At 39.7% G+C, this 27,113-nt stretch overlaps 6 protein-coding genes and 1 long non-coding RNA gene across 11 annotated transcripts; 2 read left to right on the top strand and 5 right to left on the bottom strand.

Moving 5' to 3' along the window:
* Positions 1–682: 682 nt before the first annotated feature.
* On the bottom strand, positions 683–7,272 carry hsd11b1la (hydroxysteroid (11-beta) dehydrogenase 1-like a). The gene is made up of 6 exons (XM_085773955.1): positions 7,010–7,272; positions 3,871–4,001; positions 3,420–3,623; positions 3,186–3,279; positions 1,909–2,074; positions 683–1,792 (listed from the first exon to the last, which is right to left on the bottom strand). The coding sequence occupies exons 1-6, from the start codon at positions 7,092–7,094 to the stop codon at positions 1,609–1,611; spliced, it is 864 nt and encodes a 287-aa protein (XP_085630081.1). The 5' UTR covers positions 7,095–7,272; the 3' UTR covers positions 683–1,608.
* A 319-nt stretch (positions 7,273–7,591) lies between these two features.
* On the top strand, positions 7,592–10,789 carry micos13 (mitochondrial contact site and cristae organizing system subunit 13). The gene is made up of 4 exons (XM_085773961.1): positions 7,592–7,646; positions 8,062–8,218; positions 10,270–10,327; positions 10,594–10,789. Exons 1-4 carry the CDS (start codon positions 7,618–7,620, stop codon positions 10,689–10,691), a joined length of 342 nt encoding a protein of 113 aa, XP_085630087.1. The 5' UTR covers positions 7,592–7,617; the 3' UTR covers positions 10,692–10,789.
* Positions 10,790–12,560: 1,771 nt separating this feature from the next.
* Positions 12,561–16,324, bottom strand: LOC146988533 (spindlin-1-like). 5 transcript variants are annotated; one of them, XM_085773959.1, is made up of 5 exons: positions 16,089–16,324; positions 15,481–15,522; positions 14,852–15,099; positions 14,449–14,682; positions 12,561–13,363 (listed from the first exon to the last, which is right to left on the bottom strand). In XM_085773959.1, the coding sequence occupies exons 2-5, from the start codon at positions 15,498–15,500 to the stop codon at positions 13,158–13,160; spliced, it is 708 nt and encodes a 235-aa protein (XP_085630085.1). In that variant the 5' UTR covers positions 15,501–15,522; positions 16,089–16,324; the 3' UTR covers positions 12,561–13,157. The 5 variants fall into 5 exon arrangements, with proteins under 5 accessions (XP_085630085.1, XP_085630082.1, XP_085630083.1 ...); XM_085773956.1 differs by having other exon boundaries at positions 16,235–16,324; XM_085773957.1 differs by having other exon boundaries at positions 15,481–15,519; positions 16,235–16,324.
* Positions 16,325–16,790: 466 nt separating this feature from the next.
* On the bottom strand, positions 16,791–18,437 carry LOC146988532 (serine protease 57-like). Its single transcript, XM_085773932.1, has 5 exons — positions 18,336–18,437; positions 18,032–18,185; positions 17,725–17,854; positions 17,326–17,574; positions 16,791–17,225 (listed from the first exon to the last, which is right to left on the bottom strand). Exons 1-5 carry the CDS (start codon positions 18,376–18,378, stop codon positions 17,073–17,075), a joined length of 729 nt encoding a protein of 242 aa, XP_085630058.1. The 5' UTR covers positions 18,379–18,437; the 3' UTR covers positions 16,791–17,072.
* Positions 18,438–20,736: 2,299 nt separating this feature from the next.
* On the bottom strand, positions 20,737–22,159 carry LOC146988531 (mast cell protease 2-like). The gene is made up of 5 exons (XM_085775402.1): positions 22,019–22,159; positions 21,788–21,935; positions 21,534–21,669; positions 21,094–21,348; positions 20,737–20,998 (listed from the first exon to the last, which is right to left on the bottom strand). Exons 1-5 carry the CDS (start codon positions 22,068–22,070, stop codon positions 20,849–20,851), a joined length of 741 nt encoding a protein of 246 aa, XP_085631528.1. The 5' UTR covers positions 22,071–22,159; the 3' UTR covers positions 20,737–20,848.
* Positions 22,160–23,444: 1,285 nt separating this feature from the next.
* LOC146988530 (trypsin-3-like) lies at positions 23,445–25,010 on the bottom strand. The gene is made up of 5 exons (XM_085775401.1): positions 24,870–25,010; positions 24,641–24,788; positions 24,390–24,522; positions 23,808–24,062; positions 23,445–23,712 (listed from the first exon to the last, which is right to left on the bottom strand). Exons 1-5 carry the CDS (start codon positions 24,919–24,921, stop codon positions 23,563–23,565), a joined length of 738 nt encoding a protein of 245 aa, XP_085631527.1. The 5' UTR covers positions 24,922–25,010; the 3' UTR covers positions 23,445–23,562.
* A 278-nt stretch (positions 25,011–25,288) lies between these two features.
* On the top strand, positions 25,289–26,090 carry LOC146988529 (uncharacterized). Its single transcript, XR_015035763.1, has 4 exons — positions 25,289–25,375; positions 25,453–25,660; positions 25,736–25,787; positions 25,820–26,090. It is a non-coding gene; the product is annotated as an uncharacterized LOC146988529 (long non-coding RNA).
* Positions 26,091–27,113: the final 1,023 nt, after the last annotated feature.

Raw genomic sequence — 27,113 nt, 5'->3', positions numbered from 1 at the left:
AAAGGAACCCACTGAGAAAGTCCTGCTCTGTAGGAAGTCTGCAATGCCTACTGTGGCCAGCTTTGGAAAGACAAGAAGAATGGAGATGGGGAGGAATCCAGGGGTGGAGAACAGTGGAGACAGGAAACAGGGTACTGGTATGCTGATGGGGGTTTAAAATGCGTTAAATAAATAAATAAAAACTTGTAAATCGGTGAGCACAGACATGTCATTTTCTTTCAAGCACAAAAGATTTGAGATAAAAAAAAGAGCTTGCCAGTTTGCTATGAATGCATAATACTTCAGACTTTTTTTTTTTCCAACAAGGAATGGACTTCACCAGTGGCTGGGGGTGAGAACTTATTTCACTTCACTACTTTAGTAATACTGCCCTCATGTGGATGTTTAAAGTACTACTGTTCCATTCAGATCATTGTAATGGCTCTTTCTCACCAAGAATGGTACTGAGACATCGATTCATGTTTTAAATTAAATAAAAATCTAATCTAATCTAATTTTGAATGCCCAATGGTTGTTGCAGTGTGTCTTAATACATACTGCAGCTGTTGCAGATTTTATAATGTCCAATAAAACTGGCTAAGGGGTGATCATGTCCTGTATCATTCCTACCCCCCTTTCCTCCCCACCAAAAAGTAAAACTATTAAATTTAATTTTTTTTGGCAACATTTATTTCAATTACTGAAAAACAATTGATGATATGACAAACATATTCCCTTACATCTGAAAAATGTTTGTAGGCCGAGGGATCTCTGTAGCACCACAATATGCTTCATTTATGGTAAGCAGTGACACACAACATAAATGATACAAAGAAAAATTACAGGATGCATTAATGTCAATGTTATTACATCATCAAAACTCAGTGGAATAACATTGGCAATTTAAAAATCATTGAATTAATATGTAATAAAACAATGGTAAAAGTTCTCTTGAATGATTACTGTATGGCTGCCACTCTTATCACAGAGTTTCTGTGACTTGTAAAGTTTGATGTTCCAACCACGGTTGCGTCTCAGCTGAGGAAGAAGAGATGTTTCTGCTCCTCATCATCTTCCCCTTCCTAGCGTAACTTGCAGGCCACACTCTCCCATTCATGCTGCGCAATGTGATGTTGTCTGAGTGGTAAACTAAGTGGTTTTTATTCAACATTTCACCTGATATGTGTTGATGCAGTAGATGGTGGTGGACTGCATTATTCATAACCACTGCAGACAGACAGGAACTAACCCCCTTTCTAATCGCTTTGAGGTAGGCCAAGAGGAAACAAACACGAACTATGAGCTTTTCTCCCCTGTGAGCTTTGTATAACTGGACCTCTCTCAAAAGCACAATGAGGAAAGGAGGACAAGGTCCAGTTTGTTATATATAGTAACCCGATCTATTTGCCTGTGAGGAAAGTGATTTCCTAATTTACTGTAAAGATTAGAACATTTTTGGGGAGGCAAACCACAATATCAAGGTTAAATTTGGGAAGTGGACTATACCTTGTTTATCATTACATTACATGTAAATATGATGCCAAATCTTTAATTATCTCTGTCCTCTATTATGTGTCCATGTATTTAATTGAAAATACATATACACATCCTACAGATGAATATTTTTGATCATGGGATATACTTGTAGGTGCTCTGGATGAAATAGTTTGTGATAGGAGGTAACCAGTCTTTGCTTATAGTCGCCACATAAGTTATCCAAGGGTAGAAGAGCTCTTGCTGTCTTGTTGCTCCAGTAATGATGATATTCAAGGCTGCATCTGTGGCAGGGTAAGCTGGTACATCAGTGACTCCCCTATGATATGAAAGGAAGGAAAAATACTACATTTAACCACTGTGGACAGCACAAAGTAAAAAATAGACAAATAACACTAATGATGCCAAATATGTTTCAACATAGATTTAACTAACCTGACTTTCTCCATGGCAGAGTCCGTATCAATGAGCCCCAGTGTACATATAGAGACGGATACATTACTTTTCTTCATAGCCAGCTCATGGTGAAGGGCTCCGAAGAAACCGTTCAAGGCAAATTTTGTAGAGGTATAGGGCGCCACGAAGGGACTGGGCATTTTACCTGTGGAGCATCAGTATTAGAGCCAGCTTATCCAAGACAATTGTGTCAGTTGTGAAAAACAAAAAAATGTTGTGGGTTGTTTAAAAATATCTCACATTTTGATGTCTACTACTGCATACTGTATGTATGAATTAAGAAATTCTGTGGGTGTTCAAAGGAATGAACAAAATGTAAGCCTCAGCTCAATGTCCCTTTAGTACGTGCCTTTGAGCCTTTAATTACATGAGCAATCACATGATCTCCCTCAGAACGTGGGGTTTTATACCAGACTGCAAACTATAGTTTTTCTCTAAACATTTCAAGGACTTGTAAGAAAAAGCAATACTTTCCCATTATAATCATAATTTTATCATGTTTCAGCATTGTTTTCTCTACTAAATATTCTTTATCTTCATTTTTATATTTTTCAAAAAGCAGTTCTTAGACAGAGTTAGTTACTATGTATGTATGTATGATGTATAATGATTATATAATCAGCCAATGATGCAGTCAATGGACTCTATGCACAGCTCCACTACTTCCTGAACTTAAAGCAGAAGTAAGCAGAATGTTTGTGTTAATATAAGTCTTAAATAGTTCTATCTTCCGACAGCAGTCACTTACATAGAGTGTTTGGTCTGAAACACGGGTCTGTCAGTCACTCTGCTCTGCTGTAAGCCGAGGAGAAAAATTTCCTTGTATCCTACAACCTTTATCCAATGAGGAGAGAGAACGGCATAAAGGGGCAGTCCTCTCTGTGTGTGCAGCCAAGGGATGCGCGTGAATGTGGTGACGTAGGGACGAGGGCGGGGACTGCTAACTTCATCTGCTGACAGGAAGTTAGCCAAAACCACCGGATCACTTACTTCTGCTTTAAGCCAGCTCCTTTATTTCCTGTCTTACATTTTTGGACAAACTGATTAATCCAGGTATGTCTGAGTAGTCACAATGGTCAGACACACCTGGATTAATCAGTTTGTCCAATAATGTAAGACAGGGAATAAAGGAGTTGCCTTAAATTCAGGAAGTGGTGGAGCTGTGCATAGAGCCCATACACCATTTATGGTTGTTGTATCAGTTGCTGACATGCTGTCATCAGCATATGAGTAACAATGCTGTGAAAGTTACCCACCTAAAAGTGATGAAACAACCACCAGTGATCCTTTACTTTGCTCGAGGGAGTCCAAAGCTTTCCAAGCCATCTGAATATAGCTGAAGAAATTGACCTTTTGAAAAGTACACGTGCGCACACACACACACACACACACACACACACACACACACACACACACACACACACACATTAAGACATCAGTGCAGTCCTCTCCTTTTTATATGTTAACAGAACATATAAACGTAGCATTACCTTCATCAGCCACTTGACGTGTTCGACGTTTCCGTCCCACATGCTGAAGGGGCTTGGACCAATGTGGTTGAGAACCAGGTAATCCAGCCCTCCAAGTTTCTCCAGAGCAAAATCTACCACTTTCTCTGGGTCTGAGTCATCGCCCATGTCTGCTGCTATGTAGTGTGCTTTCTGGGCTCCCAGACTCAAGCACTTCTCTACCACCTTTAAACATAGATCAGAAGGAGTGGGTTAGCCTCCCAATGCAGCTACAGAAAAGAGTAAAGAAAACTAATTTGACCCTACACTCATACCTCAACCATCTGAAAAAATATCTTTGCTAATGTTGTTTTCTGTCTGACTAAAGTAGATTAATTTGACATGATGGACACAGAACTCCTAAACTAAGTTACAGATAAATGTGTTTGTTTTTCACCTTGATACCATTTTCAACATCTTGCAGTTCACTGACCTGCTGTAACACTTTCTCTCGTCTTGCTGTAATAACTATATGCGCTCCAAAGCGGGCATAATGATATGCCATTTGTTCACCAATGCCTGTACTGGCCCCAGTCACCAATACCCTTGCACCTCTGAGAGACTCTGAAACAAACACATTTTAATTAGATACAAACAGAAAAAGTAATGACAATTTGCATGTGTTAGTATGACAGACGTATAACAGTACCGGAGGTATTTGTGCAAAACAGTGAGATGAGGAGGTAAATATAGCTGCATGTTGACATATGACCATTACATGAATTTAAAGTTTTTTTTCCCTCCTAAATCTAAACTTGAAAATATACTATACAATATATTATCTTCAGGAAGCTGCAGTATCAGGTTTGGTAGTAGATATTTTTCACAATAATAATGATGTAATATATGTATAGTAATGTATATAATGATGCATTTGTTAATAAGATTATGTGTGCACACTACCCCACCGACTCAAACCATATAATTTTATGAGTTGTGGCAGCTTAAATGTTAGCTGCATCCTCACAGGACAAATGTGTGTCTGTGCTCTCTCTTTCTAAGAAGCCTCAGTCACAAGCAGAAAGCATGTCAGATTATCACCAATTATTCGCTCACTTTGTGCGTACTTTGCTAAATTGCCCCAAAGGGAAACATTCAACTCTTATAAACCTCTTTGGTCGGAGCACAGCAGTTGCCATGTCTAGCATGCCATCACCAAACCAGTCACATGGTAAGTTTATGTGGTAGGCTACATATTGCAATATGGACCACATAGTTGTGGCTCCACGGTCCACTCTCAATTTCTGGGGGCTACACTGCAATGTGGAGTCTGTAGCCCATGATGTATGGGTGGGCTAATGGGACAGAATAAAGAGACCACATGAAAGATTAATAAGAATTTTCGAGGGATTGTCCTTATACATTTTGGACAGTTTAGTGTAGTTTTCTGCCTGAAAAAAAAAAAGACAATATCTCACTGACACACTATTGTGCTGCCCTTGTAATCCATTGGCCCTGATAATAATTATCTCCTGATAGGTGATTAGATATGAAGTGGATTTTGGTCATTGTTGTAATTATCCAACACTTAGAATTGTCCATGTTGTAAACTAGCCTTGGTGCTATTTTGTGGTCTTATCTACATGCTTCCTAGTAAATCATTATAATACAGCTCTGTGATATGATCTCATACCATCATTATATCAAATTACATTGACTATGGTCAACAAAACGCTTAGTCAAGCCAGCTGCACCAACATTTTAAGAGTATTATGAAGAAGTCCACTGAGAAAGTCATCGAGCGAGCTAACTTCCGGTTTTCAAAATAAGACGTCGGTAATTCAAAGACAATCAAGCTGATTTTAAGCCATTGGGACAGATTGTCCGAAGTAAATATTTTCCCAAATTTATTTTAATCTTTAGGTTACTGTACAGTAACAACACTGTGGTCCATAATTTCTGACTTCAGGACCATCTCTCTCAGTATCAATTAAGCATTTTTTGAGAAATTAAGCCTCTAAGTTGCATGTTTACTGTATCATTTAAGAAAAAGGTCCATCTTTTGCATAGGAAAAGGCCTTATTTCCTTTCTCACTCTTTGCCTGCTGAAGCATTGCAGAGTCAATGCTAGGGCATCTATCGCAAATTAACCACATGCAATAATAAACTTTCATATTTGACCATGATGGACACAAAATAACCATGATCCTGAAAGTAATATTCCATGTTAAAGCAGAAGTAAGCGATCCGGTGGTTTTGGCTAACTTCTTGTCAGCCGATGGAGTTAGCAGTCCCCGCCCTCGTCCCTACGTCACCACATTCACGCGCATCCCTTGGCTGCACACAGAGAGGCCCACCCCTTTATGCCGTTCTCTCTCCTCATTGGATAAAGGTTGTAGGATACAAGGAAAGTTTTCTCCTCGGCTTACAGCAGAGCAGAGTGACTGACAGACCCGTGTTTCAGACCAAACACTCTATGTAAGTGATTGCTGTCAGAAGATATAACTATTTAAGACTTATATTAACACAAACATTCTGCTTACTTCTGCTTTAATATTTGTTTCTTACAAAGATAGGCTATACAGATGTTTTGATATCTGTAGATCTTTCTCTAAATGTGGTGATGGCTCAGTTGGGTATTTAGGTTGATGTGGTCAAGTCAAGATATGATATTTCTATGTGTAGAAATGCATTCACACAATGTAGGTTATAACATACATCATAAATGTGATCACAAGGCTGACTTAGCCATAGTTTTAGTATTCTTCATGGAAATCACTAAGTAGCCTAGTTGTTTACTTTAACAGTAACAACCTTTCCAATTTCAACATCCTTTTGATGAGTGTTTTTCTTCATTCAATTACTCTCTAGATCAAACTTTTGTCATCTTTAAAATATTGACCTATGCACATTCTCAATAGGAAAACATGCACATCCCTGTGGCTGAGGAGTGAACCTCAAGATGCTTGTTATGACTCCTAGAACCGACAACTGTTTGATGTCATTCCTCATCCTTCTCCACCCATCCTTATCCTGCCAGAAATTATGGACCAAAGTGTCTTTAAATACAGTACAGACCTTTTTTGAGAGAAAAAAAGCAACTTAGAGGCTTATTTTTTCAAAAATGATACAGTAAAAATGATACTGCATGAGTGAGTAGTCAGGATGGTCCTGAAGTCAACTGTATCAACTTTTATCAGAAATAATGGACCAAAGTGTTGTTACTGTAGGCTACAGTAAAAATGAAAATAAATTGGATGAAACATTTAATTCAATAGCTTCTACACAATGTGTCCCAATGGCTTAAAATCAGCTTAATTGATTGTCTTTGAATTACCGCCGTCTTATTTTGAAAACCGGAAGTTAGCTCTCTCGATATTAGCGCTGACTTTCTCAGTGGACTTGTCAGTTTGTAGCTTTTTTTTTTTTTTTTTTAAACTTGGTGTGTTATTGACTGTGTTTCACAATGTTTTGTCAAAAATTAACACTGCATAACCCCTACAGGTGAAACACACCGTTGCCAGAGCATGCCCCCTGCTTTAAAGTAACATAATAGCTTACATGAAACACAGAATCTAACTGATATTAACTTAGACTATAGAAGTTTATATATAAAGTTGCATTTGTCTTACCTGCATTGAAAGTGGGGGCGCTCCACTTGACGGCAATGTAGGCAACACATATACTTGCTAACAGGATTTTTGTAAATGTTCCCATTTTGTAAAGTTGCCAGTTGTTCGGCAATAGAAGAAAAACGAGCCCTCTCAAAATCCAGTTGTCAGAACTGTCTTGAAGAGGAAATGTACGAAAACTGGGAAGTATTTAATGCAATTCTCCACCCTCTATTTCTCCTGACATTTGTTAAGGGGGCGTGTTGTTCAGATATGGTGTTCATTGATCTTGAAAGAACTGTGCGTTCAAATAGCTAAATTTTATTTGTTTATTTTATTTTTTATAAAAAGCCACATTATTTAAATTAACTTAATGTGTTATAGAGGCGTTAACCTATATCTATAATTACAAAAAAAGCAAAAATCGTCAAAACAAACGAATCTGCTGCCGTGAAATAACATGAGCGTTTGAAACGGCAACTTTATTGACACGACATCAGTGCGCAGCGATTCGTAGGGTTGTCCTTCAGTGCAGCTAAACCATCCATGAGCTAAACAGGTAGCATTCATTCCAGCTCAGAGCTACCTGAGATAAGTGTACGTAAAAGGAAACGACACCGCTTTGGATCATGGCGGCAAGGATTTTGCCCATAGTGAAGTTAGTATTTTTCATTTCGCTTGTATTTCCCCTGAGCATATCGCTGCTGTAACAGTGTGCTACACGGTCAATTAGCCAGTGAGCTAACAGGCTGCGTTAGCTGCCAGTCTGTCAAACAGCTCTACAGTCTTCAAACACTTTTGTTTATTGGTCAGTTAGTTATTTAGGTAGTAAGCTAAACAATTTACCACTGAAATTGCTGCGTTCTATACATATTCGCCCAATTTCCTTGTGTTGGCTAGCGTTAGCTAATGATTAAAAAAAAAAAAAAAAAAACATATACGAACTGAAATTTGTAATAGTGCATTATGATAATGGTAACAAGGAAATAGTATGTGGAATAACATATATTTTCGACTGCTTATTGGGAAAGGTAACTGTCTCAGCATGGCTCCCTCTGTTCTTTCGTTTCCAGACTAGCCACCAAGGTGACCATTGCAGGAGGAGCACTGTATGTTGCCTATGACTCTGGTCTGCTGGGAAGCAGTGAGCAGGGCTCACAGGCCCTGGAGAAGGCCAAGGTTGCAGTGCCTCCAGCCATAGAGGAGTGGATGAAGTACTTTGGCTTGGAGGTATAGATAACACGTGACGCTTTAAAATCTTGTTCAGACCCACGACTGTCCTGATTTTGGGTTTGTAGGCTTCACAAAGCAACACAGGGAAGGAAAATATATAGGGCATACATATTACGTGCACTATTTCACAACAGTAGGCAGCTGGACAATTGTTGTATCCACCACACTGTACATATTATGACTCCTACAGTGAATAAATGAAGTAATTCAAGAGCAGCTGCTTTATGTGGTCCATCCCTGATGGAATTATAAGGCGTCTTTGTAAGACATAAGTTTTACAAAGACTTAACTTACAAAGGCATAGAAACTCACTAATTAAGTCGCCTTATTAAAAAATATTTCAATAACTTGAATCATTCATCCCAACCAACCCACAATCATACTTAAAAACAAAATGATACTCATGATCTATTTCTACCAGATTGCACAGCAGAAAAATCCACATTCTTCTTCTAAAATAGCATGTCAAGTCTTTCCAATTTTAATCTGAACACAAATTATTCCTGTAATTGTTGTATTGAAATACTTTGGATTTTACAGGTGTGTACTTTACCAAGTGGCCACTAAGTGTGTAATAACGATAAATTTCAGTTAATCATCATATTTAAAGGAGCGATATGTAAGAATGTGGCCAAAATTGTTGCTGCAGTCAAATTCAAAACACAGCAGCGCGTTGTCCCCCCTCCCCTACCCCCCAGACTCCAGGTTGCCAGGTAGCGACGTGCTAACCTCTGCTCTGCTCACTCACACAGTCTGTCTCAAAGCAGAGTAAAAAGCTAAATATGTATCGATAACCTCACTGTTTTATTGCTCTGACTCACAGTAACTACGAGCGGAGTTCACGTTACTCAGGTGATCTGAAAGTTATTGTTACATTTCACTTCTCCAACGCACACACACACACACACACAACCCCGCATCTACAGGAGCCTAGTGCGTGTTAATATAAAGTATATCTTATCTTATCTTATTCACGCCGTAGATGAGCCAACATATAAGACGTCTTACCGCAGAATAAACAACAGGAGCCGCTCTGTTTCTCCTCCACCTTCTGACGTCGGATCATAAAACATGACGACCAGAGACAGGCGACCTGACCGGGCCAGACTCATCTCATTGCCGCTCCACACGTTCACAATCACTTCATTTACCATCGGCTCCATTTGGCCACATTTCCTCCCTCCTTTCTAACTTTCACTTTGTAATTCTTCCCTTTAGCTTTAGCTTCAGCAGCAGCTCAAACTAACTAGGCTGTATGCTCACAACAGCAAGCGGTGTATCAAACGGCAGACACGCCGCTTATTTCTACCGTGTGATATCAAGGAAATATGACCATAATAACTGATAATAGAAAACACTCCCTCCCTTTTTTTTTTTCGTGATCTCGTTTTATCTCCCAGCCGTAGCTGCAGCTCAGTGGAAGCTTAACTGGCAACCCAGAGACTGAAATGCCACTGACGCTGTGATTGGGAGGGAGAGAGCGCTGGGTGGCGCCACATGCCAACGTAAATTCAAAACATAAACATGATTTGCGGCCTGCAAAAAAAAAAAATTAATGCGAATATTCTGGCTGTACTATTGTTGCCGGTGAGATCAGTATGTTATATCAACAATATTTCTGAGTCTCTGTGATATACTAGGAGGATTTTATGACTATTTGCTTTTGATTTCTTACATACTGTTCCTTTAATATCATAGTAAATATCAGCTTTGGTGAAACCAAGGTCATATTTGCCTGGTTATGTCTTTTCCGAAATGACAACAGTAGACATTTCCACCTTAGTGGAATAATCAAGTGACGGAATGGTTTTCCCACAAAATATGTCGGCAATATTTCTTTCTCGTGAAAAGTTCTTGTTAATGCCGTAACTGCCTGCCATGTGTCAGCAGCATGGTGCACTTTTTCGACGCATCTTGTTTCTTGGGCCAAGCGACATCATGACTTTCATTGTCATTATCCCATTTGAATTTGCTTTTTAGTGTTTGTTGTAAATTCAGTATAATGTACACTGCTCTACACGAAACTAACGGATCTTCCTTCTCCTCAGGCTCAGCTTCCCACCATGCCTAAGATTGAATTCTCCCCTGTTCAATCGTGGAACTCTGGTAAGAACAGAATGAAAAGCTTGTCCCTGTTCTTCCTAAAGCAAGGATACAAATTCAGTAATGTCACGAGTTTTGGTTTTTGAGCATGAATGGATTTTAAGTCCTAGTCATGTACTTGACTTGCTGGGTGCAGTCAGTCATATTATTAACTTTTCATTAGTGCAGTAATCAATTTCACCATCAACATCATGACTTTTGTGGGTTAACATTACTCCTTTGGTCATGCACGTCACAAATCTAAACCATTGACTTTTATTTTATTGCAGGCGTGCGATGGACAATTTCATCTCTCTCAGAGGCTCCAACAAAGGCAACTGAATACACAACTCAGGGTGTCCAGTACCTGAAGGACCTCACCAAGTGAACGGGAACTCTCTAGGAAACCTGACAATTATCTATTTGACTTTTGCACTTGAGAGACGACAATACTTTTTCAAAAAGTTGTAGCCCCTCACAAGAAAGGAAGAAACACCCAACATGAAAGAAAACCAGTAGGTATAATTCAACTGCAAGGAGTGTAGTTTTCTGAATGGTACTGTGGTTCTCTTTATGATAGCGGCATTGGTTGGGAGGTGTATATAATGCAATCAAGTAAAAAGCATTTTAAAAAGATTCTGTCATGTTGTGTATATCACATATTTGTGTGTACAGAGTGATTTCTCTCCCAGCTTTTCCAAACCCTCCAAATAATGTAATGAAGAGAGATGATTGTGTATATACAATTCCACCAGTTGTCAACAATACATAAATGTTAAAACACACCCAGTCTTTAGTTTGATTTTTTTGAGTGACTTAATATATATTTTATTTGTATTGTGTGTGTGTGTGTATATATATATATATATATATATATATATATATACTGTGTGTGTGTGTGTGTGTGTGTGTATATATGACAGTGTATTCAAAGATTCAAAGACCAAACAAATGTGCAAAAATCTTTATTACTCATGACAGAATAATAATGACATAAATCGCCAGTTGATGGTGCTACAACTTCAGAACACGAGGAGGTGATCGAAAGCATGAAAGAGCGCACACGGTCATTTGAAATTCCACTGTACACAACACAAACACTCCAAAACTCCACTAGTTGTGATGTACAGTGTTAATCCTCTTCTTTGATTGTTTTGTTTTTTATTTGGATTTAACAAACAGCACTGCCACACATTGTCACCTCTTCACTGTCAAAGAAAGCTTTGAAAATCCCAGGCACTCTGTTCAGCTGATGCATGCAGAGTTTTGACGGCTAAAAATAACAGTACGCCTACAGATTGACTAGTTTACTGAGGGATACACTGAGTGACTCGGAGAGGGCTGAGACAGGCCAGACCGTTTGAGCAGCAGGGAAAATGGTGACAAAATTGGGTTAAAATCCATACGGCAAGCATATATGCCATGTTTGCAAGACTAAGAGACAGTTTTAACAAACTATAACCATTGTTAGTTATGGTAAGTGGTTTGTCAGTTGAATATACCCAGTTCATAATTAATGTATATTAAAGAATCATTTGCTAAAAGCTGGTGGTGTTTTGATGAGCGCTTCATATTGTGAGTAATCACAACAGGCAACATTACAAGGTATTTTACACAAATTGTACGGATTAAATACTGTCATTTGAATTTATTGCAACTATTTTTCTTTTCTTTTTTATTATTTATCCATATGATATAAAGCATAATTCTGCCACATATCGTTCTTAAGGAAAAGCATTCTGGGGGAAAACTATATAGCATACCATTACCTAAACATGTAAACTTTATACAATTAAAGTGCTCCCCACAATATCAACAGTGAGATTATACAACCAATGATGATGTGTGTTATATGTAAAGAACATTTTCATACTGCATTAAGAGCAAATCACAGCACTAATATAAACTGATGAATGCAAAACCTTCCTCAAGCCACCAATGTTGCCACTTTTGAAAGAATACCCAATAGCAGCCTTCATACATGGAGATTCATTAAGAGTTTAGATAGTCAGAGATATAGTATGTACAATATTGCAAAATGACAAGCCGGAAGGCACTTGATGATTTGTGTTAGATCAAATTGAAATGTGAATTTAGCATCTTAATTAACTGTACAAAGAATATGTTGTCCTCGTGCTGCTAAACTATGATGTAGAACCTTTGCAGAAGCCATAAATGATACAATACTAAAAATGGTGCAAACGTGCAGGAGTATATTTCCATTTGAGCAGAACTCAACTTAATTGCTCTTGATGGGTGTTTTTTTTTTTTTTAACAATGCTGCTTTTATTCATCTTTTCCAGTACTTACACTGATTGTTCTGTCACCGTTAGATAAATACAGTACACATATTTATCTGCCCATCACATTCAATAAATGTGTTTATGGAAGGCATCTATGCAGACGAAAATGTGTATACCAAGCTTATTACCTATTGAGTAAATCATAAGAAAAGTGTTTTCTTTTGCTTTAAAAAAAAAAAAAATGACACGAGGATTTAATTAAGATAATTACTTTCAGGACAGATCAGTGAGTATCTTAGGGACAACAATGCAAGTGCAGTATCACCTGCACTTTGCAGCTGTTGGGCAGTGCAATCTTGGACTGTCCAAACAAAGTATAAAGAGCAGCAACAATAAAACAAGTTGACTCTCTCTCTCTCCTCGAAATAGCAAAGCATAGCGGTGCTACAGTTCTGCTGTGCATACATAAACAAAGATTGCACTTTCTTCTGAACAATAAAGCATATTAACTATTCAACCCTGACATGGTTTTGAACAACAGACCGTAACAATGAGTGGAACAGAAGCAGATGGAGGGAGGCTGGAGAGTGACTTAAAAGTGTCCACCATCTCTAGGTGGTTTTGACCAGGTCATAGACATGGATATGAAAGTCATCATCATATTTTATATAGTAGACAGAAGGCTTGGCTGGGACCTGGTAGATAACCAGACCAGTTCTCTTCACACCCTTGTCAGTAACATACTCCACTTGTTTTCCCACCAGACTCTCCGTCTCTTCCCCTGGCTTCCTGTCTGCAGGCAACAGGTGCTTGTTTTCTGAGGAGAGGAATCAAACATGACAACATCACGACATTAACATTATCTGTGTTAGAACATACTCACAAAACACCACATGTATGAAGTGTTTTGAGCAGATATAATGCTTGATGTAGTTCCTGAGCAAAATGTAGAAAAGTATTAAAAACAGAGGTTCTTTGTTATTCTTTAAATGGCCCACCTAAGTTTACCAAACATTGGAAAAATAGTGCTGCCTCTTGCTCAAAAGTGGTAGCCAACATTAGGATTAACTAATAAGATTTTCCTTTCTACATTCCCGTCTAGAAATGAAGGTAAGTGTAAGGATCTCTTATATGTTCTGTTCTGAATTTGTACTTTTTAAATGGTCTGTAAAGTTAAAAACATCACAACAATCAAACCTTAACGGACTAAACTTAATAGCATGAGTTCTGTGCTCTGTGTGTCTGAGTATTTTCTCTTACAGGATTCCTCTGCATTGAATATTTTTATTACTTAAGACAATTTCTAAATTAGTCTTGATTAGGAATTACTATGAATGTCTGTGTGCCAAGTCATTTGAATGTTTTCAATTTAGAAGAAGCAATTTGTGCATGTCCAAACATACCCATTAACTCTGGGACAGCTCCAGAAACAGTTGTTTAATGGGACCACTGATTAGAGTCTTGGCTCTCGTTATTCAAATGTGGCAGAGATATTTTCATGACTGAATATCTAATCTTCCAAGAAGAAGACACTGCCTAACTGAACTCTGAGTACTTACTTCACCTTTGAGAAATACTTTATACATTCTTGACAGTTTGTGTCAAGAGTGACATTATTAATATAATAATATCAAATTATATAATATTAATATAATTTGCTACTGGGAGTCAAAGTCCTTGATTAAACACTCAAAGAAGACTGCCTAGATTTCAGAGACCACTGCAACTGGTGATGAACTCACATGGTGTGCAGGCCGCAAAAAAAAGATGCAATCTACCAAAGTGTAAAACTGATTTACGTCATGTAACGCTCGCTCTTTATTTTACCCATCAAGCCTCAGGACAAGTTTAGCAGAGACTTAATGAAGCTTTGTAAAGTATCAATCTGTCTTTGGTGTGTACCTGCTTCAGGCAGAATCCTGAGGTCTCCATCAGCATAGTCGTCCCACAGCTGGTACATATAAAGAACGGGGTCCTTTTCATAAGTGATATAATACCAGTTGGTCATGATTGGAGCTCTGGAGAGGACCATGCCTCTCCACTCATTCTTCTCTCCATCCTCCTTTTCAAACAGATGCTCCACGGCTTTGCCCACCAGCTCCTCGGCCCCCGGAGGTATCTTGATTTTGTTGTTTACTAAGGAGACAGAGGCACAAAGGATTAATGATATACTCTATGTCCCAACTGTTGCAAAAAAAAAAAAAGCATATATCAACATTTGCTATCTGAAAAATCTTTGAAATAGTTCACATCAGAATCCAAAACATGAACTGCATTAGTGAAAGAGCTATTTTTCCTAACTCACCAACTTTTTCTGACAGGACTTGCAGGTTGGACACTCGCTCATCCTTGAACAACTCGATGCCATAGACGCAGTCAAAGCCGTCGTACTTCACCATGAACAGAGAAGGATTCACACTGAGCCTGTCCAACACTGTCCCCTTCCATTTGCTCTGGTTGCCCTTCTCACGCCAGTTATGTTGAATACGGACTCCCAGAATGCTACTGGGGTCTGGGCTTACTGTGTCACTCAGTTCCCCACTGCTCCGCTTTCTGGCAAAACAGGATGAATACAGAGATGTGTCTATAGGTAAAAAGTTTAAAACGTATAAAAAAGGAAAGGAAAGGAAAGGAACTTATTCATTTGATCATTTATAAATATTTGCATGTATACGTTTCTGGAAAGTAATGTAAACTGAGGCCACTTAAAATAACTTGCATTTATTTATGCAGGTCTAACTACAACCATCAATGATTATTTAAACCAGACTGCAATTTTATGTCATTCATTTCCAGACTATGGTCCAACACAACTTATTTATTGATTCCAGTCATATATCTGGATGAACTACTTTTTCAGTGTAGCTGTTGAGACATTAAAACCAGCAGTAATGATAATCGTATGATGTATACAGTAGCTTTGTGTCTACATACCTGCCCCTTTTCTTGGACATGCCTCCAGAAATTCAAAGGCTACTGATTAGGAGAGAGACAGGGCAAAGTTCAGTTATTGTGAGTGAGTATGACAGCTGCCAAACTTCACATGTAAACTATGCTACACCATTAGGATGGCCTCTCCTTTCACTGAGAGGCTCGCCTGTCAGAACAGACCCGTGACAGGCTGCAGCCAGCTCGGCACAGACTGACAACTCCAACAGCCAATGGTTCATCATGATGGAATAACTTCCTGGGTATTTACTTTAACTACACAGACATGGAGGTCAGTGTTTGTGATACACAGCACAGTACGACGAGACCGTGTAGTTTGCCATAAGCCCCCTCCTCCCCGCTAAGGAGTGAAAGAGCTGTCAATTTAAATAAAATACGTCAGCCATTTCACTGTATCTGACAAGTTTACAGTATGTACACGTTAGCCGGTGACATATTCATTCCCACTAAGTTATACATCAGGAACATGCACGTAATATATGACGAGGCCAGCTCGGTAAACTAGGCGGTAAGTCACCTGTCTGAGACTAAATGCAACACACCTCCACCTCGCCCCGTGGGTTATCAATAACACTCGTCTGTCCTCGCTCTACCTCAATGCAGATGTGACTGTAGGTAAGTGGAGGCGGCTAGCTACATCCGCTCGTCAGTGTCCCCCAATGGCAAGCTAACAAAACACCAGCAACAACTGGGTCTAAACAGGCTTCTCCTCTGCTCAAAACACATGTTTTTTTATTACCTTTAACCTTTACGCAGATTTCATATCAGTACTGTTCAGTTCGTCAGGCGGAGAAATGCTCCCACACACCGACCAGTCTACGTAAATCTCGCGAAACCTGTGGAAAAATGGGAGATGCGGAGAAAAGACTCCACTTCCCAGCGATCCATTCGGTGAAAATGACCTCACAGACGACGTGAACGCCGCGTCCACGTTCACGTCTGTGAGAAGATTTTTTTTTTTTTACCATCATTATGGACTTATCAACCCAATAATATGCATGCGAATGAGTTACATGGTGAGGTAACGTGTGCCAGGTAAGGTCAGCAATTTTCTTGAGAGCAATAACTGTCTAAAATTTAACTTGGGAACATAGATAGCACAGTAGGCGTGACAGTTGTAAAGCAATATAGTTTTTATTTGCATGATTCAAAACCTGTAGCTACTTTCGTCTAAACATTTTTTAATAAACTAAATAAAAGTAGGTAAAATTACTGCCAATTTCGAGGTTTAATTCATCACATCAAGACTGTGTTATTACATATTCAAAACCAGACATAGCCTACATGTACTGGAATTAACCTGACATTTTCATTTTCTTCATTGTTTATTGCTATATTCAGTGCAGTATACTTAAGGAACTTTAGGAAGTAAATATTTTTTCCCCAACCCACTTGAAACGCATACTTAATCACAAATAATAATAATTACAACAATAATAGTAATAGTGGATCATCTCAACAAACACACCACTGCATAGCTCAGATTTTAAACATAACACAGTATCACATTATACCAAGTGCTTTGTTTTGAAGAGTGCAAGCGAGTCATGCACATTGACATATTATCCACTCATTTTCTAATTGTTGGCTAACACTCTCCTTATCCAAGTCGTGAAGGATGATACGCGTGTGTAGACATCGGGGGTGCTGGGGTCTCCACATCGCCGGCCAGAGAAAGAGACAACACCTGCTGCAGCTCCATCACACACCAAAGGACCACCTGAATCCCCCTTAAAGACAGAAAAATGAAGGTACTTAACACTAGGTATAGACTATACTTTAATTAAAATACCCTGAATTGCTTGATTACTAAACAACCAGCCTACTCACCGAGCAGAAGCCTTGAAACGTTCTTCTCCCGACACCACACACCATTGCTCTGGTGATGGGTACCTGTCCCCATCTCCTACGACATGTCTGCATTTGCAGTAGGGTTACGTTGACTTCCTGCAGCGTGATTGGTAAGGTGTTGTTATCCCCGATATCCCCCCAGCCAGTTGTATTACACTGACTCCCTCTCCTCACTCTGCCAGTACGTATCAGCTGAACTGCTGCCGTCAGCTGGGCCCTGCGATTGAGCTGAGATGAGGAGAGTAATAATAGAGAAATGCAGAAAATATTAACTGTGTTAATGTCTGTGTAATCTTAACATGTGGTTATATGTTTTTTGTGCAATCTAAAAAAGTGAAGAAGATGGGATTGTTTTACTTTAGTTTAAACTCTCTTCACCTTTAGGAGCATGATGTCATTTGCATGTCCATCATAGTTAGGATTTGGAATCGATCTGGCAACAGTGAACTCCTGCTTTGTAGACTCATTACTTGACAGGGAATCAACTCCGAGCACAACCGTGTATGGTCTAGAAATCACAGTGAAGACTGGGCGTTAGACGTGATGTTCAGACTGCTGGTAGACTGTGAGATGCTGAGAGAAAACATGCTGATGACTTGCAAAACATAATGCATGGTGTTTTTTAATTTTGATTTGAAATACATATGTAAGTGATGGCTGTAAAAGAGAAGATTTTTATTCTTACGTGCGTATCTGACAATGTGCTGCTGTGAGCACAAAGTCTTCTCTCACCAATACTCCCCCACAGTTATGGCGACCTCGGACTTGCAGTGACGCCATGTAGGGGCGTGAGTGGGGGGCAGAATCTTTGCCCCCAACAATATGGGTACCATCAGCACCTGAAACACAAAATACATCTTTTACTTAAGATAACCCAACTTAATTTGTGATACAGTATAGCTTTTTTAAACTATGGGTCACAAGAAGACATTAGAGAAAAAAGAGACATTTGTTCGGCCGCTGTGGGATTGTATTGTACAGATGCTTACCGTTTAGGACAAAGAACAGCACGATCAAGAGCCTGACCGCCATGGTCTCTGGTCAGATCTATACACTCTGCTCTCAGGTTTTATAATTTCTGGACAAAAAAAAATCTTCCTTATTTTTGTGGTATGCATTGCTTCAGTGAATTTGTCAACATGTCATTTTTGCACCTTAAGTTGTTGGTCGGATTACAAAACACATGGTGTGATTTGCAAAACAGGGTTTCATAAAAAGTGATGCAACGGGCAGTTTGAGTTGAAGAAATGTTCAGAAAGTTCAGATTTGCTATTAGAAGCATGTCTACTGATGAAATGAATGTCAAACATTTGTTCAGCAAAGCTGCAGAGTGGGATTAACAACTTCATAAGTGACTGAAAAGTAGAAAATGAGAAAAACAATAATTTGTGTCCTTGGGATACTTACAAGACTGTCTCCTGTTGCATGTTGTTGTGTCATGCAACACACATCATGCAACTAAGTTCCTCAGCTATGTGGAAGTGAATGTATTACTGTAACGTTTAAAAACTGTATCTATAACGCAGCAGGAAACACTCTGTTGAATGTGTGTTGAACTCAACATACTAATAATGGAAAACCAGTGCAGTGGCTTTATTACTGTAACTCGATTATTATTTTCTATCTACATATGAAGAATGTGATAGGAATTTTAAATATGGTTTTCTGTTTGTGTCAACTCTAAAAAGGCCTACACAGACACAATAATTATTGTCTCCATATGACAATGAAAGTCTTTCATTGTAGCCTTTTTTTTGGGTAAGATTATTAGATTCAGCAACTGTTCAGAAATATGTCAATAAATATTGAATAAATTGCCACAAAATTCCATACATTTCCATAAATTTGTACAGATAGCTGCACAAGAGAACAGAAGACCAGTCCTGCTGAGTTTAGTAATCCTCCTCTTTTCCTCTAGTGCCACCATGAGGTTGACATTAGTGGTTGGGATGAAAAATGCCTCAAGATAGAAATATTGCCATGTAATTTAGTACGGTGTAAACTGTTACAAATTTTGTCATCCCTCACATTTTGTGTTGTACTAAGTCAGATCAATCTGTATTTGTATTTGTATGGCACTTTTCATACAATGAGTAGCACAAAGTGCCTCACAGAGGATAAAAAACAACAAAGAAAATCAAGAAAACCCAACCCTCCCACCACCACATATATGCACATAGAGATACACAAATACATACATGCTCACACTCAGACCCACACATACACTAGCTGTCACTAAAGAGACATGGCTAGGCACCGAGACCTGAGGCGAGAAAGAAGCTACCTTTGGGGGCCAACCACACTGAGATAGGTCATGGTCCATGACCTCAGGGAGGCTGAGCGCCGCCACAGAGACCACCACGCCCCGGGCAGACGAGAGGCTCCACACCAGAGTGCAGAGCCCTTTAGCCACCCAGACCGGAGTCATCCACGGGACAGCACCCCCAACGGTAGACCAGAGACAACTCCCAGGCTGGCAGGCCCCCATGAGGAAACACTGGAGCTAAGAAAACAGTAAATTAAGATAAAATGTAATGAGGATAAAAACATAAAGAATGATAAGAGCATAAAGGGAATTCAAAAAAATTAAAGAAAACAATTAAAAGCCTGATTGAAAAGGTGAGTCTCGAGCATCTCTTAAAAAACCTCAACAGTCTCCTCAGCCCTGAGGCTCTCCGACAGGCTGTCCCACAGTCGAGGGCCATAATAACTGAAAGCCGTCTCCCATTAGAACTAACTTGTGGTATGGTTAAAAGGCCAGTGCCGGAGGACTTCAGGGTCCGTAAAAATCTTAAAATCAATCCTGAAGTGCACAGGGAGCCAATGCAGCGATTTTATGGTAATGTGTTACGGTCAGGGTCATTTTGTCTAATACTTTGATACATATGATTATTTGCGACATGAACGACCTTTCCAGCAGCCCTATTTTTTTTCTTACTCATGTGGATACTTCTTACTCAACATTTCTTGGATGAACCTCAACCTCAACATATTGTAACTTTAATCTTTTGCAGTGGGGATACCCACTCACAAACCAAGGTTTAAGTAGGCTAAGAGTGTTTTGTACATGTGCCCTGATGAACAAATAAATATAGGTAACATACTCATAACATCTTTGTCTTTAAAAGTTTAATTCAAATTTATTTTTTTGAACACAACTCTACATTTTGGTAATTTGATTCACCTGGATACATTTTATTAATAAGCTGCCTTCTGGACAGGAAATGTTGTGTGTTTGTGGCAACAGAAACAGAAACCATTGATTGAAGAGCAAATTCTGACAGAGCAATGTTTTGTTTGACTGTCCAATCTGCCTACCGAGGAGACTACTTGATAACTTACTCATTTGATGAGGATGTTAAAGAGGGAACATACAGTACATTTGCTATTTGAAATTCTTTTTTATTTTCAATTTCAGTTGCAGTGACAAAGCAAGCTGAGACATCTCAATTATGCATGCTGAAGCAAAACTTTGAAGAAAATGTTCACTCATAATGCTTTGCTACTTGATGATGCTCTCGATCCAGGGCAGGTACTTTGATACATCTGTGTAGACGTTGGGTTGATGCGGGTAGTTGCAGTTCATCATCCAGTTGAAGGACACGATACCAACAGCTTTGCCATTGCACACCAGAGGACCACCAGAGTCACCCTGTGAGAAGCAAATATTTCAACGTGTTTATTTATGATATAATCTAAAAATGTTTGCACTTCTAGCCAAACAGACATCAGCTTTTAAAAACGTACCTGACAGAATCCTTTGTTTGTGCCATATCCACCTGCACAGATGACATTGTCAGAAAGACCAACCCACATTTCCTTACAGACATTTGAGTTAATGACAGACACGTCCACCACTCTGAGGTCATCAACATTTCCACTGCCTGTTGTAGTGAAACCCCATCCAGCTACTTTGCACGCCTCATTCTCCCCTACATGACTTCCAGCACTGGGAAGTTGAATGATTTGGAGTCTGTTGTTCACTTGCACTTTTCGGGACAGCTGCAAACACACAAAATTAGAGAGCAAAACTGAGAAAGATCTTTTTTCATTAAAAAGATTTACAGTTTGACAAATGCTGTTATATTGATGTTTTGTATATTGTGTTTTTGCTAGTTATTGTCTATTTCTAATGTCACAAGTGGCGCCACAGAGATGAATGATACCAGCTGAGAAAATGTACTTACTTTGAGGAGCATGATGTCATATCCACCCCATACATTTTCATAAGATTCGTGCTTGTAACGGTGCTCAATATATCTTATGTTATCATAACCAGCGTTCCTGAGATTGTGGGTGCCAACAACAACGAGTGTAGGGTGACTAAATGAGAAATAGATAAGAGGTTGTCAGTAAGATTTCTGAGATTGTACCAACAACAGAAGAAAATAATTACATAAAGGTTTATGTTTTTTGAACACACAAATGAATGGTAACTCACTCATCATCACAGTGGGCCGCAGTCAGTACAAAGTCTTCTCTGATGAGGAATCCTCCACAGAAATGGCCGCCATTGTTCTGGATCGAGGCCATGTACAGCAAATCGTTCTCTGGAGCTTTTTCACCATTTATGATGTCACTCCCCTGAGCTGCAAAGATGAATAAAAAACTAAATGATATGATATATTCCATAAAAAGTTTGCAGAATAATATAGAGATTCTATTAACTTACCGGTTTGCCCAAGCCAGGCCACGACCTGTAAAAACAGGAGTGGAGCATACATGATGCTGCAAGACAAGTAGTTGTCTTCTTGGTGGGAGTCAAGTTGGCCCTTTTATACAGCAGTTTGCTTCATTGGCAGCCATGATTTTCACTTATCTTGACTTGTAACCACATCCCTTGTGTAATGCAGGTTTGCTTGTTTGCAACAGAAATTATCTTTGTAATAATCTTGTTGGTTGATGTGATCCAGTTCCTTTAAGGCACATGATGAGTAGAAGATGAGTTGTATACAGTTTCTCACATCACTCTATTTTTCCTATAGTCTCATTATTTATGTTCTTTGCCATTGCTTTTAGTATTTGGGACACATACACATACAAACATTGGTCCCTTCATCAAAAACATATGCATCACAAACATACTTTAGTTGATGTTTGTAGTTTTGGTCTTTATAGCTTTACTTCATGCATGATTTATTTTCTGTATGCTCTTGATTTTGTACGCTCCAAATCTGCTTTCCTTTTCCTTTCTACTCACAATAAGGAAAATTTAAAATAAGCTAACTTAAAAATTAGTGATGAGTCAATAGCACTTGTGTATTCTATTAGACCTAGCCATGATATATGCCATCAAAATAGATGTTCAGATTCCAGATACCAAGGTTTCAGCCATTTTATCAGTTTGGGTTTTGGTTAATCAAGCATTTCTCTGAATGTCACAACAATCCAGATGAAACACATACGTATGCCAGATTCTTGGTTCAGCTTTGAAGGCTTCTTGAGTTTAGTATCCTTATTTGACAGCAGTAATACATATAATTAATGACCCGGTTGTTTCTGCTGATGATCAGAATACAGCATTTTGTGAATTTAGTAAATTGTGCAAAAACAAAAAAGTTGAAAAAATGTGAAAAGGTTTGTCATATAGTGCAGGAATTTTATTAGGAACTTTATTACAATGCATACTATGCTTTGTAACAGTGGCCTTCATGATAATAACAGTGTATGAAATGACATGTGAGAAGGTCCACTCAGAGTGATGGATGTGCAGAAAATCCTCACTTGAATCTGCAGCCTGACTTTCTAGAGCTTTATAGTGAGTTACAGCAAAACCACTGAAAACCCAGTTTGTACTTCAGGAGAGACCCATAACTGTGGTTATATAAGTGCATAATAATGGAGCCCTCATCTATGACAAAATCAAGCTGCATCACTTTGGTGAAAAGTCTGTTCAACTGGTTTTTATTTCAGTTGACCAGCAGTAGGTAGATCTTGTCTCTCAAGTTATTTGCTATCACATTTACTTCACTCCCTCCTAAAGTTACACACTTCACAAGAGGCAAGTCAATCATGACTGTCCAATCTGCCTACCGAGGAGACTACTTGATAACTTACTCATCGGATGAGGATGTTAAAGAGGGAACATACAGTATATCTGCTATTTGATTTTTATTTTTATTTCAATTTCAGTTGCAGTGACAAAGCGAGTTGAGACATCTCAATTATGCATGCTGAAGCAAAACTTTGAAGAAAATGTTCACTCATAATGCTTTGCTACTTGACGATGCTCTTGATCCAGGGCAGGTACTTTGATGCATCTGTGTAGACGTTGGGTTTATGCGGGTAGTTGCAGTTCATCATCCAGTTGAAGGACACGATACCAACAGCTTTGCCATTGCACACCAGAGGACCACCAGAGTCACCCTGTGAGAAGCAAATATTTCAACGTGTTTATTTATGATATAATCTAAAAATGTTTGCACTTCTAGCCAAACAGACATCAGCTTTTAAAAACGTACCTGACAGAATCCTTTGTTTGTGCCATATCCACCTGCACAGATGACATTGTCAGAAAGACCAACCCACATTTCCTTACAGATATATGGCTTAATGACAGACACGTCCACCACTCTGAGGTCATCAACATTTCCACTGCCTGTTGTAGTGAAACCCCATCCAGCTACTTTGCACGCCTCATTCTCCCCTACATGACTTCCAGCACTGGGAAGTTGAATGATTTGGAGTCTGTTGTTCACTTGCACTTTTCGAGACAACTGCAAACACACAAAATTAGAGAGCAAAACTGAGAAAGATCTTTTTTCATTCAACAAATTTCCAGTTCGACAAATGCTGTTATACTGATGTTTGTATATTGTGTTTTTGCTAGTTGTTTCAATAAAACTAATTTCTAATTTCATCACAATGACTTGTAATGACACCAAAGTTATCTGGGTGAGTAAATGATCATATTTTATGCTAGAAATAAGGTCCAGATTGTAAAAAACGGCAATTTCCCTTTAAGCACATTTATATTGCCAATTTCTATTGTCACAATGTGGTGCCACAGAGATGAATGATACCACCTGAGAAAATGTACTTACTTTGAGGAGCATGATGTCATGTCCATTCCCCCCAGAGTTATAAGATTTGTGCTTGTAACGGTGCTCAATATATCTTATGTTATCATAACCAGCGTTCCTGAGATTGTGGGTGCCAACAACGAGTGTAGGGTGACTAAATGAGAAATAGATAAGAGGTTGTCAGTAAGATTTCTGAGATTGTACCAACAACAGAAGAAAATAATTACATAAAGGTTTATGTTTTTTGAACACACAAATGAATGGTAACTCACTCATCATCACAGTGGGCCGCAGTCAGTACAAAGTCTTCTCTGATGAGGAATCCTCCACAGAAATGGCCGCCATTGTTCTGGATCGAGGCCATGTACAGCAAATCGTTCTCTGGAGCTTTTTTACCATTTATGATGTCACTCCCCTGAGCTGCAAAGATGAATAAAAAACTAAATGATATGATATATTCCATAAAAAGGCTGCTATAATATAGAGATTCTATTAACTTACCGGTTTGCCCAAGCCAGGCCACGACCTGAAAAAACAGGAGTGGAGCATACATGATGCTGCAAGACAAGTAGTTGTCTTCTTGGTGGGAGTCAAGTTGGCCCTTTTATACAGCAGTTTGCTTCATTGGCAGCCATGATTTTCACTTATCTTGACTTGTAACCACATCCCTTGTGCCATGCTGGTTTGCAACAGAGATTATCTTTGTAATAATCTTGTTGGTTGATGTCCAGTTCCTTTAAGGCACATGATGAGTAGAAGATGAGTTTTATACAGTTTCTCACATCACTCTATTTTTCCTGTCTTATTTTCTTTGTGTGGCAGTATGAGATTTGGGCCATGCTCTGCCTTAATTGATGCCCCAGCTGACTTATGCTGGGGGCGCTGTCTTTAAAAGTGGGTGGTTGTGCGCCGAGATCCCTCTTGCTTGGAAGCCGCTGGGTGCCCCGCCTTTCCTGCACACCTGGCCGCCTCACCTGATTGCCTCGCAGCTGAGTCGCTCCGCTCGGGTATGTTGCAGTCGCTGCGCGCCTCGTCGGCATTTCTCTTGAATTTTTCCTAAAATTGGCTTTTATCCCTCATACAGTTCTGTGCCTGGGTCTTTTCTCTCCCTGGTTGGAGTGAGTTGGGAGTTATTAAGAGTGTCCCTCCGTGAACGGCCCCCATGCGCTGCGCCGGAGAAGGGGGTGATCAGCTGTGGTAACAATCAGCTGTTTGGCCACGCTAGTAATCGTGCCGCTGTGCGCCGAGAGCTCCTCTCCCTCGCCTTTGTGATGCTCATTCAACACCTGACGGTACGTAGAGGTGACGCTGTTAGAGCTATCAACATGGTCATTGTTTAGATCCTAACGTGATTTTGTTTATGACAGGATTGAAAGGTGCATGGTGGTCTCTGTCCGCACCAATACTCTCCCCTCTCACGTTGCTGTTGGCTGGCTGCTGTTTTGCTTCAGCTGTTTTACTGTTTGTGCGCCGCTGGGGTTTCACGGCGTCAACCCTGCGTCCCTCCTGCGCATTTCACCACATCTTAAAGTAATGTATGGACTGACTTTTTAAAGGGGTAATTTCTTTTGTTTGATTTTTGTTTTTCTTTCATTCATTTGCTTGCTTGGCTTTGCTTGGCTTCGCTTGGCTTTGCTTTGCATGTTTATTTGGATTTGACTATTTTGTTTGATATTTTTGGGGTTATTTTGCATGTTGCTTGAGTTTGATTAAGTTTGCTTAATTTTGGGTTACTTTGCATGTTAACCTGAGTTTGAATTTGCTTGCATGTTTGCTTGTGCTTGATTATTTATTTCATTTTTTTGGTCTCAACCGATGGTTTCTACCCCTGCACACTCTCTGAGGGGGGTGAGTTTTTTTTAAACTCTACCGTTTTACTGTTATTAGGTTTAAAGTTCTGGCCAATTAGGGCGCAGAACCGTTGAGTGACAGGTCCGGCGACCGCTGCTACGAGGCCAGTGGGCGGGCTCTCGGCCGGCCAACGGCCGCACCGCTCCAAATATGGCAAGTAGAATCCAACATGGCGCGGCTCAAACCCCCGTAGTAGCGGCACAAAACAGACTCCCCAAAACCAATGGGTGACGTCACGGACGCTACGTCCATTCTTTTTACAGTCTATGGTCCCAACCCTCAGGAGCGGAAGCGCCTGTCTCCTCCTGCACTGGCCATTCTACGCCAATGGGCCCGGCTGGTAGAGCGGGATGGTGTTCTCTTTCGACGGATTTTCCGTCCTGACGGTGCTGAGGAAGTGCTTCAGCTGCTGTTACCTGCTACATTAAAGCATGAGGTGATTGCTCAGGTCCACCAAGGGCATGGGCATCAGAGTGTGGAGAGGACATTGGAGCTATTGCGACAACGGTGCTACTGGCCTGATATGTCCTCAGAGGTGGCCCAGTGGTGCAGAGAGTGCGAGAGATGTCAAGTTGCAAAGGACACACGCATAACTTCTCACGCTTTCATGGGGCATTTGTTGGCTTCCCGGCCCAATGAAATAGTGGCCATCGATTTCACTCTGCTGGAACCTAGCCGGAATGGCTTAGAGAATGTCCTTGTCATGACTGACGTTTTCAGCAAATACACCTTGGCTGTTCCCACTCGGGACCAACGGGCTGCCACTGTGGCCCAGGTGTTAGTTTCTGACAGTGGCGTAGGCAGAATTTTAATTTTGGGTGGGCCAGTACAAAATCGGATGGGCCATCTTTTCTCAGGACAGTGCATTTCATCTAGCGCACATCATTGTCAACC

Source organism: Trachurus japonicus, chromosome 4 (assembly GCF_045865225.1).
Source record: "Trachurus japonicus isolate A0001 chromosome 4, Traja_1.0".
Lineage (NCBI taxonomy): Eukaryota > Metazoa > Chordata > Actinopteri > Carangiformes > Carangidae > Trachurus > Trachurus japonicus.
This window is presented reverse-complemented; position numbering and strand designations above follow the sequence as displayed.

Excerpts from the sequence above, each read along its gene's own strand:
- LOC146988533 (XM_085773959.1), bottom strand. The coding sequence starts at position 15,500 with ATGTCCAAGAAAAGGGGCAG. Across the intron at positions 14,683-14,851 it reads AGTCCTGTCAGAAAAAGTTG|TAAACAACAAAATCAAGATA; the intron begins GTGAGTTAGGAA and ends CTGTCTCCTTAG. Across the intron at positions 13,364-14,448 it reads CAGGATTCTGCCTGAAGCAG|AAAACAAGCACCTGTTGCCT; the intron begins GTACACACCAAA and ends TCCTCTCCTCAG.
- micos13 (XM_085773961.1), top strand. The coding sequence starts at position 7,618 with ATGGCGGCAAGGATTTTGCCCATAGTGAA. Across the intron at positions 8,219-10,269 it reads TGAAGTACTTTGGCTTGGAG|GCTCAGCTTCCCACCATGCC; the intron begins GTATAGATAACA and ends CCTTCTCCTCAG. Across the intron at positions 10,328-10,593 it reads TGTTCAATCGTGGAACTCTG|GCGTGCGATGGACAATTTCA; the intron begins GTAAGAACAGAA and ends ATTTTATTGCAG.
- hsd11b1la (XM_085773955.1), bottom strand. The coding sequence starts at position 7,094 with ATGGGAACATTTACAAAAATCCTGTTAGCAAGTATATGTGTTGCCTAC. Across the intron at positions 3,280-3,419 it reads ACGTCAAGTGGCTGATGAAG|GTCAATTTCTTCAGCTATAT; the intron begins GTAATGCTACGT and ends ACTTTTCAAAAG. Across the intron at positions 2,075-3,185 it reads GGTTGTTTCATCACTTTTAG|GTAAAATGCCCAGTCCCTTC; the intron begins GTGGGTAACTTT and ends GATGCTCCACAG.
- LOC146988530 (XM_085775401.1), bottom strand. The coding sequence starts at position 24,921 with ATGTATGCTCCACTCCTGTTTTTTCAGGTCGTGGCCTGGCTTGGGCAA. Across the intron at positions 24,789-24,869 it reads GGCCTGGCTTGGGCAAACCG|CTCAGGGGAGTGACATCATA; the intron begins GTAAGTTAATAG and ends TCATCTTTGCAG. Across the intron at positions 23,713-23,807 it reads CAAACAAAGGATTCTGTCAG|GGTGACTCTGGTGGTCCTCT; the intron begins GTACGTTTTTAA and ends TGCTTCTCACAG.
- LOC146988532 (XM_085773932.1), bottom strand. The coding sequence starts at position 18,378 with ATGGCGGTCAGGCTCTTGATCGTGCTGTTCTTTGTCCTAAACG. Across the intron at positions 18,186-18,335 it reads GCTGTTCTTTGTCCTAAACG|GTGCTGATGGTACCCATATT; the intron begins GTAAGCATCTGT and ends TTTGTGTTTCAG. Across the intron at positions 17,575-17,724 it reads ATGACATCATGCTCCTAAAG|CTCAATCGCAGGGCCCAGCT; the intron begins GTGAAGAGAGTT and ends TCCTCATCTCAG.
- LOC146988531 (XM_085775402.1), bottom strand. The coding sequence starts at position 22,070 with ATGTATGCTCCACTCCTGTTTTTACAGGTCGTGGCCTGGCTTGGGCAA. Across the intron at positions 21,349-21,533 it reads ATGACATCATGCTCCTCAAA|CTGTCCCGAAAAGTGCAAGT; the intron begins GTAAGTACATTT and ends GTGTGTTTGCAG. Across the intron at positions 20,999-21,093 it reads CAAACAAAGGATTCTGTCAG|GGTGACTCTGGTGGTCCTCT; the intron begins GTACGTTTTTAA and ends TGCTTCTCACAG.